At 32.9% G+C, this 12,299-nt stretch overlaps 1 protein-coding gene and 1 long non-coding RNA gene across 10 annotated transcripts in view; one reads left to right on the top strand and one right to left on the bottom strand.

Moving 5' to 3' along the window:
• The window catches only part of LOC140620232 (uncharacterized), a 406,983-nt gene that overhangs the window by 339,189 nt on the left and 55,495 nt on the right, over positions 1-12,299 (bottom strand). The gene's annotated exons all lie outside the window — the stretch shown is intronic.
• The window catches only part of PKIA (cAMP-dependent protein kinase inhibitor alpha), a 124,199-nt gene that overhangs the window by 99,952 nt on the left and 11,948 nt on the right, over positions 1-12,299 (top strand). Inside the window, exon 1 of one of the 7 annotated variants that reach the window (XM_072804152.1) lies at positions 10,606-10,764. The exons of the other annotated variants lie outside the window; for them this stretch is intronic. Within the exon in view, the coding sequence (XP_072660253.1) occupies positions 10,606-10,764 (159 nt within the window). Of the gene's footprint in view, positions 1-10,605; positions 10,765-12,299 lie in introns of those variants that run through there. 7 annotated transcript variants of the gene reach the window in all.

Here is a 12,299-nt window from a genome sequence, read left to right as displayed (position 1 = left end):
AAACACATTCTAGTAGAGGAGATGTATTAGGAGTAACATGGTGAAATGTAGAGTTGACATAACTTAAAGGTAGATGGGGAGAGAAGGAAGGACAAAAATGTGATCTGTTTGGAAAAAATTAACGGCAAGTTAATTTTTGGCTATTGGTTATACTTAATACAATATAGCATAACTTAATTTAAATTCCAGGTTAACCTCTGTTGTTTGCAGTGCTACAGATTAGGGAGTAAATGAAACAAGATTTTTTTATGTTCCACCATTTTGTATTAATTTCCTAAAGATTTCTTCAAGACTTTAAAAAAAAAAATCTTTGAATTATTTTCCCTGTTTCTTTGCACTTTACCAAGCTGATAAATGGAATTCAGCTATTATTGTTAACCCTGTCTCATAATTTTAAAAGCACTAGAGATTGCGTGTGTGTGCACAAACACACATAGAAACACATTTCCTATCAAATACTGTGCTGCCTTTGCAGACAATGAAATAAAGTTCTCAATCAAAAAATTATTGGGACGCCTGGGTGGCTCAGCGGTTGAGTGTCTGCCTTCAGCTGAGTGCGTGATCCCGGAGTCCCAGGATCGAGTCCTACATCGGGCTCCCTGCATGGAGCCTGCTTCTCCCTCTGCCAATGTCTCTGCCTCTCTCTCTGTGTGTCTCTCATGAATAAACAAAATCAAATAAAAAAACTATTATTGTCATTTAGATGAAAATCAAATATGATAGTAGGGTCAGTCATTAGTAGGTTTAAAAGCCATCCTAGGTGATTTATATGTGCAGCAGGATTGATAGGTCTTGCTTTAGATAAGGCCTTTAGATAGAAGTATAACCAAGCAGGCCTCTAATTTCATATATGAGATCTGTTTTTTTTTTTTTTGAGTACAGTTAATATACAATGTTACATTAGTTTCAGGTGTACAACATAGTGATTCATTATCTCTACACATTATGCTGTGCTCACCACAAGTATAGCTACCATCTGTCACCATATAACACTATTACAAAATTGTTGACTACATTCCCTGTGCTGTGCCATTTATTCCTGTGACTTATTCATTCTATAAGTGGAAGCCTGTATCTCCTACTCCCCTTCACCCATTTTGCCCACCCACCCCTATAACTATCAGTTTGTTCTTTGTATTTATAGGTCTGATTCTACCTTATGTTTGCTTGTTAATTCACTTTGTTTTTCAGATTCCACATGAGTGAAATCATATGGTAGTTGTCTTCTGAGACCTGTTTTATTTAGAGTTCTTTGGCAAATGCTTCTATGTGTTTTTATACTCTTAAGCTATGCTATAAAAATATCAAAGGTTGGTGTGAATTAATGAAGTGATATGCAAAAATGAAAGCCTAGAATTTAGGAGATGCATGTGGTCAAATAAGTTTGGTGGACACAGACATTATGGAAATTAGATAAAGACATTAACAATTCAGAGTGCCGAAATAAAAATCTTCTAGTTATGTCAGTACAAATCCTAATTTGTACCACAAAGGTAATGAACTCAAAAAATGTTTTAAAAATATTTACTTTGTACCCTACACCATACTTATAACCCGTTTCTGAAATTTGAAGGACAAATAAGAAAAATAGAAACCTCCATCCTTTAGTAGTTTATACTTTGGTCAATGGAATCTCTCTATTTTGAGATCTTTTAATTTCTCAGTTTATTATATTTCATCATATAAGTGGTTTTCTATTTATTAAAATCAATGTTTATCGCTTTAAGTGTTTCTTAAATGTTCCTTCTAATGAGATTGAGTCATAACAATTTCCAATACTGATAATAGAGTTGATAACAGAGATGCTTAATATTGATAGCAAAGTGATTTTGGGTTTTGGTTTTTGTTTTTTAAAATTTTATTTATTTATTCATGAGAGACACAGAGAAAGACATAGGCAGAGGGAGAAGCAGGCTCCACGCAGGGAGCCCGATGTGGGACTGGATCCCGGGACTCCAGGATCACACCCTGGGCCAAAGGCAGGCGCCAAAACCCCTGAGCCATCCAGGGATCCCGCAAAGTGATTTTGATAAGCTAAGAAATGTCATGAGGTTTTTCAGAATAACAATTTGTCTCCTAGACAAAAAAGCACTTATTATTTGTCTTCTCACCTTATAAAAAGCTTCTTATAATAGTGATTTTACCACATTTTAAAATTCATATTTTAACATAGCTTGCTTTGTATTATCTCATTTTATTTTATTTTTTTTTTTAAGTTTTTTTTTTTTAATTTTTATTTATTTATGATAGTCACAGAGAGAGAGAGAGAGAGAGGCAGAGACACAGGCAGAGGGAGAAGCAGGCTCCATGCACCGGGAGCCCGATGTGGGATTCGATCCCGGGTCTCCAGGATCGTGCCCTGGGCCAAAGGCAGGCGCCAAACCACTGCGCCACCCAGGGATCCCTATTATCTCATTTTAAAACTATTATTTATATAGCTACTATATATTATGTAAATATTTATATATTTTTTCAGTAGCTAGTTAATGCATTTTTAATTTGTTAAGATATTTCTTTAATTTGTGTTGCTATCAGCATTCCTTTTTCTCTCTGGCGCCTATCCTACTGACTTCAAAAAGTCTAAAAAATCTGAAAATCCCATATAAAGTGATGTATGGAAAATCTTAAAATATAATGATGGTAGAGAAAAAGAGTATTAAACATTGTCCTGAAAATCATTCCATTAATAGAGAGATTAATCAGTAATTCTAACATTCAGACATATAATAAACATGAAAAACATTATAATACTGAATGATATTTTCCCCTTTTTTCATTTTTTAAAAAGATTTTATTTATTTGAGAGAGAGAACATGAGGGAAGGAGAGCAGACTCCCTGCTGAACAGAGAGCCCCAGTCCCAGGACCCCAGGATCACTACCTGAGCAGAAGGCAGATGCTTAATTGACTGAGCCACTCAGGTGCCCCTGAACAATGAGATTTTCAATAAAGGAAGATATTAAATACTATATAGAAAACTCATAACTGCAAAGCAGATAATTGGCAATGATGATACATATATTAAAATACATGAAAACATAATCATAGCAACTGTTTTTCTTTTGGGCTGAAAAGAGGCATATTGGAGTTGCATAAGCACTATTTCAATTGGGATAGATATTTAGACATTATGCAAAAAATACTTGATTGCAGAAGAGCAGATATTAGCATGTGTGTGAATGTGTGTTTTCAGTGAATGCATTTTCATTCATTCAGAAAAGAATGCCAGATTTACTTTAAATGTGACATTGTGAAATGTTAAAGTGCCGTTTTAGACTTATGCTGCTGCTGCCTTGCCTTTCCTTTAGCATTCACCAAAAAATGCCATCTTATCATCCATCCAAGTTAGAGATCTAGAAGCAATCCCAGAATTCTCACTGAAGGGCACTCTACCTTCATGCTCCCCACTCAATTAGTCACAAAGTCCCAGCCCTCCTATACCAGACAGCTCTCTCCACTGTATGCTTGCTCTTTCACTCTCTAGGCCCAACAGAACTCTCTGAGATTGAACAACATAGCAGTTGATGAATTGTACAAATATTGGTATTGGAAAAATTATTTAACCAAGTTTATATCTCAGTTTTGGAGATTTTTTTTTTCATATTTTGAAATCATTTTTGTTTTAGATATCAATTTAGTAAGTCCTTTTCAAACTCCTAGTTCCTGGTGAGTGTGCTTTTACTATCACAAGGCTGAACAGCCCTGAGACGTCTAAAGATGAGGACCATCACCTGGATGAGTAGACCAGATCTATGGGAGTTGGAATGCAAAATGTTTCTAAAACAAATCTAGAAATCAAGGAAGAAATGGTGATGTCAATTATTTTCCATCTCAGATGATAATATTAAAAAACCAGGTACTGTAGGGATGTCAATAAACTATCATCCTATGTCTTAAAACAGTATATGAACTGCTTCCATACTTTAAAAGAAATATTGCTGACAATCAGCTACTTTTATTTATTTATTTTTAAAGATTTTATTTATTTATTCATGTCAGAAACACAGAGAGATAGGCAGAGACACAGGCAGAGGGAGAAGCAGGCTCCATGCAGGGAGCCCGATGTGGGACTTGATCCCCGGGTCTCCAAGATCATATCCCGGGCTGAAGGTGGCGCCAAACTGCTGGGCCATCAGGGCTGCCCAGTCAGCTACTTTTATAAGTGATTAAATCACCTACCAGTTTCATGACTTAATGTTTCCAAATCCTTGTTGTTTCATCTTTAAAAGTGAGATAATGAGAATACATATTTGATAGAACTGTTGGGAAATTTAAATTATATAATTCTCACAAACTATATAATTTGGTGTGGAATCTGGAATATAGTCAATATTTTGTTATTTTTGATAAAACACTAGCAAACAATAATGGTTTCATTATTTTTATGGTCATTGTTATAACTTGGAGCAGACCAGACAATATTACTGAGCTTGATTTGACCTTTCATTGTTATTTTAAAGATGGAAAAGTTAATGAGTTATTTTGAAAATAAATGTGTCAGTGTCCTAGCATCCTTTCAAAAGCTAAATATTTATTTGATATAGGGAAAAATAGTCTTAGTTCAATGAGAAGGTATGGATTTTAAAGGTATCTTTTCTCCTTAAAATCCTACAGACCCAAAAAAGGAGAAGAGAAGACAGAGGATTTAGAAAGTATTATATAACTAAGAACAGCACCAGCCCCAGACTTTTAATGCTTTTGCAATTTTGATGTGAAAAACCTCAGGCTCCCATTCTAACATCAGTACTACCACAGACTGTGTAAGACACGGTCAAGTCGATTAACCTCTTTCTGCTTTAGTTTCTTCATCTGTAAAGTGCAAGTAATATTACTTGTCACTTGCCAACCAGCAGTACTTCTTCAGCTAATTGACGGTCTCAGCAGGGATGTTGCAAAGATTAGCAGATAAATGATTTATAAACCCCTTGAAATATTAAATAAGTAATGTAAAATGCTCAAACAAGAGAAGGACAGATCATTCCATGCATTAATTTGCTATTTAATCATATATATTTAATTAAAAACAACACTCTAAAAAGAGAGAGCTGTTAAGTACAGTGAAAATAGGAAAGATTACTACGAACTCTAGAGTGTTTTTTGTTGCTGTTTTTTTTAAATCCTATTATAATTAAGAATATATAGAAGAAAAGTATATTAGAGGAAGTGTTTATAGCTCACCTCCTCAAATTGATGAAAAGTCTTCAAGACAGGAAAAGAACTGAATAAAAATAAGGAAACCTGCTTTCTCAGCTTACCTTTACTATTGACAATGGTATGACCTTGATAAGTTTACTTAACCCATAAGAAGTTTAAGTAAGATAATTAAAATCAACTCTACAAAATGCTTTTTATAGGTATGTGAACAACATAAAAAATCCTGAACCAACTCCCACTGTGAGGAAGTAAAAAATTTAAGACCCAAATCTCCAGGAAAATAAAATAAAAGAGAAGAGCAACATAAAAATAATTAATTATTGCACAGCACAAATTAAATGAACACTGTAATAGAATTCATCATTATACCTGGAAATGGGAAGAGGGTGTGGTTTATAAATTCACCTTGAGAGATGAGCAGGATTTTGTTGTCATTGGGCGAGAAGAGCATTTTAGGTTGAGAAAACAGCATTAGAAAACCAATAGAGGGGCGCCTGGTGGCTCAGTAAGTTAAACATCTGCCTACAGCTCAGGTCAAGATCCCAGGGTCCTGAGATCAAGCCTTGAGTCAGGCTTCCTGCTCAGCGGGGACTCTGCTTCTGCTTCTCCTTCTTCTGCCCCTTCCCCTACTTGTGCTCAAGCTCTCTCTCTCTCTCTGTCAAATTTTTAAAAAGAAAAGAAAAGAAAACCAATAGAAGACAAGTGATAGCTATGAATGAACCTTAGTATACGGGAGAGAGATAGTTTAAGGAAAGATACTTGTAAAGTAGGTTGGCTTCACATTCTAGAAGGCCATGCAAAAAAAATTAAACTATGTTTGGTGGGTTTCAAGGAGCCACTGAAGAATTTTTGAGTATTTTTATGTTTTATAAAGTTCATTCTGGTGATAATGTAAAGGGTAAGTTGGAGAAAAATATATTTAATTAAGAAAGTAGTTATAACTTCAGTGTCAAGAAGATGATGAAGGCAGTGACCAGAGAAAAAATGGAAATGAAGAATATAAAATAGACATTGAACAGATAGAATTAAAATAATGAGGTTTGAAAAATGATTAGCTGTAAAGAAGAAATGTGCATAATTATTGGGATAGAGTAATTGAAGACAATTTTAAGATTTCTATCCTAGATGCCTGAGCAAATAGTAATAATATGCACTAAAATTATTAAATAATGTATAGTTTTGGGGGTGGAGGTGGAGATACAGCAAAGAGATTCCATTTTGAACTTAACTAAATTTGAGTTTTTGAGGACAATCATGGTGGTGGAATATTCAATAGGCAATAAAAATTCTCAAACTAGGGGCACCTGGGTAGCTCAGTGGGCTAAGTGTCTGACTCTTGGTTTTGGCTCGGGTCATGATCTCTCACTGGTGAGATACAACCCTATTCTGGACCCTGTTTTCAGTGGGGAGTCTGCTTCAGATTCTCTCCCTCTGTCCTTCTCCCACTCTCGCCTGTGTATGCAATAAATAAATAAATAAAATCTTAAGAAAAGAATTTCTCAGGCTATACTTCAGAAAAATATCAGGCCCCAAATATTATAGATTTGATAGTCACCTATATACAGGTTAAGAGTATGGAGGTAAAAGAGATTATCAAAAAGAACATAAAGAACAAAAAGAAAAAGAATAAATATTATAGAAGAGGTAAGCAGAGGAAAGAGCAAGAAGAAATACCAGAAAAAGATTATGGGGAAATAAGAGCAGTAACTTTGGTAGCCAAAGATGAAAAACATTTCAAGAGAGAAATAGCAATGTAAAATGCTGTCAACAATTTTATATAGATTATTATTGTGAAAAACCTTGAATTTTGTGATTAATCTGTAATGGTTTTTCTTTAAGAAAGCAATTCTGATAAATTAATAAATGTGTGAGTCATATTGCAAAGAAAATAAAAATAGAGAAAGCAGGAAAAATCAGTATCTACCTCTTTTCCTGTAAGTTTGGGAGTAAATGAAAAAAATATGTTAGTGTCCTAAAGAACATAAAGAATTAAAAGATGAAATATATTTTATATATAACAGGGAAAATGTAAGCAATTTTACAGGCATTGGAGAAATAGGGAAAAGAAGTAAAGGGCAGAACTGAAGTAACAATAATGAAAAAGGAGATAGAATAAAAAGTACTAGTCAGGTGTTAATGTTGGGCAAAAGGACTCTTGAATAAAGAGATGTACAATTTTCATGTGAGGATAAAGAAAGAGGAACTTAAGAAAATTATGTAGGATGACCTTGATCTTCATAAAGTCATCAGGCAAGATTTTCTGTGGAGAATAAGAATTTGAAAGAATAATTAAGACTGAAGAAGCACAATAAAATAAATTGCTGTTGTTAGAGATGGTAAAGAGGTCAGCTAGAAATGAACAAAGCTACAAATGAGTAACTTTGAAGTCACTTGTTGCCTAATTAGACACGGAAATTATTTCCTAAAGCAATATAGCCTATACTTCTGGCTCTGAAACATTTTTAGGCTGAGATTTCTTATTACAAAGTTTTGATTTGATAAGCATTGTGGAAAGGAAAAAAAAAAAAAAGATTTGAATCTGAGCTAAAGGAAGTTCCAGAGAATAATTTAAGTGATGATGCAAATGACTAATTATGAGTTTACAAAAACAATGTGAAAATGTGCCCATGTCAAAAAAAGGAAGTATATATCTGTGTATATCCCGATAGATAGATGATAGATAGATGATAGATAGATAGATAGATAGATAGATAGATAGATAGAAATAGAAATATAGATAGATGTTTATTTGTCTATATATCTAGATAGATAACTATACATAAAACTTTGAATGAAAACATAAGGGTCACAATTATCACCTCACTGGGATCAGAGATGAATTGATGAATAGAGAAAAGATTGAGAAGAATAATCATTAGTATCAAATATTGGAACATTTTTGAACCTCAGAATTTGTATTATACACTGAAAACCAGGAAGAAAGTGAAGAACTTCCTTCAACCAAGGGCGACTGGATATAAATTCTAATAATATTAATCAAAATTTTATTGTGAAAACCAGCAAGAGACATTCTATTTTTTCTCATATTGGGCAAAATTCATTCTAGCAATGTTTTTGTGAAAAAAAGTTCAATGCCTTAGGTTCAGAATAAAAACCTAATTTGACTTAACCTAGGTAATAAAAATTGCCATCTCTGTGATATAACTCAGTATATGAGGCTGCTTTTTGAAAGAATGCTTTCAATGGGACCCTATCCAAACTCTTCTGAAGTGCAATACCTGTCCTTGTTATATACTAAATAATACTCTGGAGCATGCAGTATCATCACCTGGTGCAGGAATTTAATCATGCCTTAACAGAGAAGACTTTTGTAGAATTTTACAAAATTCTGTGTTTTTTATTTCTTCTTTGCTGTCATTCATTCCAAAGTGTGACTAGAATATAGCTCAATTCATGGAAAAAGGGAATCGAGGCTTCAAGTTCTAGAACTTTGTTCTGATATCAATACTTAGTGTGAAACCCTCTGATTTGTGAGATTAAGGGGTTGTTTTTTGGAAATAAGCTACTAGATTCTTAAGCCTGAATTAGATAAACAAGAAGGAATTATAACAGGAAAGGAAAAGAGAAAAAGATAGTACTTAGCATGGAAATAGAATAGCTGATATTTCCAGAGTATTTTAGGAATCAAAAATTTGCTCAGTTAAATTCTTTACCAAAGAGTTTCCTTCCATAATCTATAGTGTTGATCAGACAGCTTCCTGGTCATATGAGATCAACAATTCTCAAAATTTGGTCCCTGGACTCCTGCAGGTCGCCAAAACCCTGTCAGCCAGTCTCTGAGACATTTCATTGGGTTCACAGATTCAAAATAATTTTCATAATAATATTGATGATAATTGCCTTTTTTTATTGGCCAACACTGCATGAATGGTGCAAAAGCCTGGTGGGAAACACTGCTGGCACATAACACCAATCAAGTCAGCAACACCAAGTTCTACTAGTAACCCTGGTATTCTTCACTATCACACATTTACAGATAATATTTTTAAAATGCTAGATTTACCTACAGATATACTTGATGAAGCAGTAAAAAATGCTAAATTTTTATCAAATCTTCACCCTCGAGTACAGATCTGTTTAACATCTTTGTGATGAAACAGGAAGTCACATGAAGCCCTTCTGCCAAAGTACCAAAGTAGATGGTTCTCAAGTAAAGTACTTGGGTGACTACTTGGGCTGAGAGCTGAATTAGCCACTTTTTCATTAGTCACCATTTTTACTTGAAAGAACAACTGACAGGCAAACTGTAGTTTTTCAAACTTGGATATTTGGCAGAGATTTTCTTGAAAATGAACAAAATGAGCTTGTCACTTCAAGGGGAGCAAAATCCAACTGTATCTGTTGCCAATGATTAAATCTGAGCTTTCAAACAAAAATTACAGTTTTGGAAAACTTATTATCTGCCCCTGTGAACTTCTCAATTTCCCAAATTTTAAAGACTTTTCTGATGAGATAGGTAGTGTTACTAACAAATGTGATATTGTATAATATGGTACTATTTGGAATTTTTGCATAACCCAGTGAACCAGTTATCTTCCAAATGACTAATGCTTGATACTAAAATATATATATATATATGTATATATACATATATGTGTGTGTGTATATATATATATATGTATGTATGTATGTATGTATTGCAAAAGATCCATTTAAAGTGCAAGGTAGACCATAGATTTTAATAAAACAGAGTCCGTAGTCTGTTTATTGATATGGTTGAGTTCCACATTGAAAAAAAATCCACAATCATCTGAAAAGGCTATTAAAACTCTCCTTATATTTCCAACTAAAAAATCTGTGTAAGGCCAGCTTTTCCTCATATACTTCAACTAAAACAACATATTGAGACAGATTGAATGCAGAAGCAGATATGAGAAACCAGATGTCTTTTATAAAGCCAGACATTTACAAAATTAAGCCAGAGAATTGCAAAATGTAAAATAATGTCATTCTTGTCACTTTTTTTTCCTTTGGAAAATAGATTTCATTTAAAACATATTATTTATGGAAACATGTATGAGCTTATTATTTATTTTAACTGAATTAATAAATATTTTAAAATTTTTCAGTTTTAATTTCTCATATGATAAATATAAGCAGATATAATCACATAAACAAAAGCTCACTAGTGTTTTCAATAATTTTTGAGAATGTAATGGATATCTGAGACCAAAATGCTCCAGAAACACTAATGTAGACCAAGCCTTAAGCATATAGTAAACTACTCAAAAGCTTTTAACATACTTCTGATGATTTCATAAAGTAACAATTGAGAAGTTATATAATTGCATTTGTAATATGGCACAGGAAGAATTTTCCTTTTCTTTTAAACTTAAAAGAAATCATACCATTCATACTAGAGAGAAGACTTCAGTGCCTGCTGATGGCATTCTCTCCATTCTTTCTTCCAAGTCTGTGAGGCTCATTTCATATGTCCCCATTTACAGGAGTAAAATTAGCATGTTATCCAGTCACCATTTGGCTCATGACTCAATGTCACTATAAAAATCACTTTAGCAGCTTCATAGGCCCAACTTCTTTTAAGATACCCATCTATGTGGAATGCTTCAATTTGTTTAATATAGGAGACGTAAGTACATACTTTTCCTAGCCTCTTGCAATCTCTCTAATTCTGTAAAATCTACAAGGGTAAAATCTTTTGGTTTATTCTCTTAAATAATTTGTATATATGATATTTAAAAAGGTAAAGAGCATAAACAAGAAAGACCAACATGAATCATGAATTCAGTTTAATAGTCCATTTTACAAATGAAGAATCTTTAGAATAACAATATTCTGTTTCTTTTGTTAAAGAGTGAGAAATCTTTTAAGAAGGGAGAAAAGAAAGAGAAAGCTTGTTCCTTAGTCATGAATTTTGATTGACTTTTTAGATATCAATATTTGGAGATTTATGCTTTAAAATTTAACCTAACTTTAAATGGAACAGTACTTAAATAACAAAATGTATTTTTTCCCTCTCTAATCAAACTATGAGTATTAGTCTAATTGGCTGTTTTGTATAACTGGATACAAAAGGATATCATTTTATCTTGTTTGTATGCAATACTACCATGTTGCTTTATCTACAAAATTCTAATTATAGCAACATAAACAGGAAACTTTAGTGGAGCCCACTTTGAGTAAATTTTGCAGGTTTTATTCTGATTATTTTTATAAGGCCAGAGTGTGTACTAATTAAACTCTATTAAACCTCTACCAGCTGTTGACATTAGATTTTTTTTAACCTTTATCATTTTTTGGTTATTAGACATAATCATTTAGCAATAGCTTCCCCAGAATATCTAAGCAAAACTACAAGTCATTATACAGTGGAGTATTTGGTGTAAAAGATATTTCTGGTCTCTGATAGTCATTTCACTAAACGGAAGAGCTGTGTCTAAATGTTTAATTGAAAGAAAAAATAACATAGCTGCCATACATGTAAAAATATCTTTTTTCAGCATCTAATGGGAATTCACTATTATCATGGAAAGAGAGAGAGAAAAAAAGAGTACACAGCACCGAAATATTTTATTTAAAAATGTAATTGTGTTCTTCATTCACGTATTTATGTGTTCTATTTGTCAGCTATTTTTCTTTTAACTTAAAAATAAGTCTATTGTCCAGAGAAAGAAAATGTAATAAAAGTGAAATACTATTTTTATGATGGCTATTATTATAATAATAATTCTAATGGACTAAAGTGGAATACACAATACTTAGCACATCAGTCTAGTAACTATGTTTTATAAGTACTTAAGGAGAGAAGTTTGTAAGATTAAGCTCTTCTCACATTCACCATTAGTGTCTTTCAAGCCAATTGAAAGCCATACATACACATTTTGAAGGTGAACCTAATATACATTTACACCTGTCATAACCCCATTTCTTATTCCATGTGCTTATTACTTAAGAGAACACTAAGTGAAAATTCAAATTAAGTTGTTGGCTCCCCTCTTTATACATAGAATTACTGCCAGGATCTTTTAACATTTCCAGATATACAAATCACAACACAGTACACATTCTTTTAATTCATATTTTCTCATGAAAAATGTCACATTTTTTACCTGTCTCATTCTTGATATTTCAAATCTCCTTAAAACTATTAAAAACAAAGTAAAT

This window comes from Canis lupus, chromosome 28, assembly GCF_048164855.1.
Source record: "Canis lupus baileyi chromosome 28, mCanLup2.hap1, whole genome shotgun sequence".
NCBI classification, from domain to species: domain Eukaryota; kingdom Metazoa; phylum Chordata; class Mammalia; order Carnivora; family Canidae; genus Canis; species Canis lupus.
The sequence above is the reverse complement of the archived record's forward strand: the minus strand, read 5'-3'. Positions and strand labels throughout refer to the sequence as shown.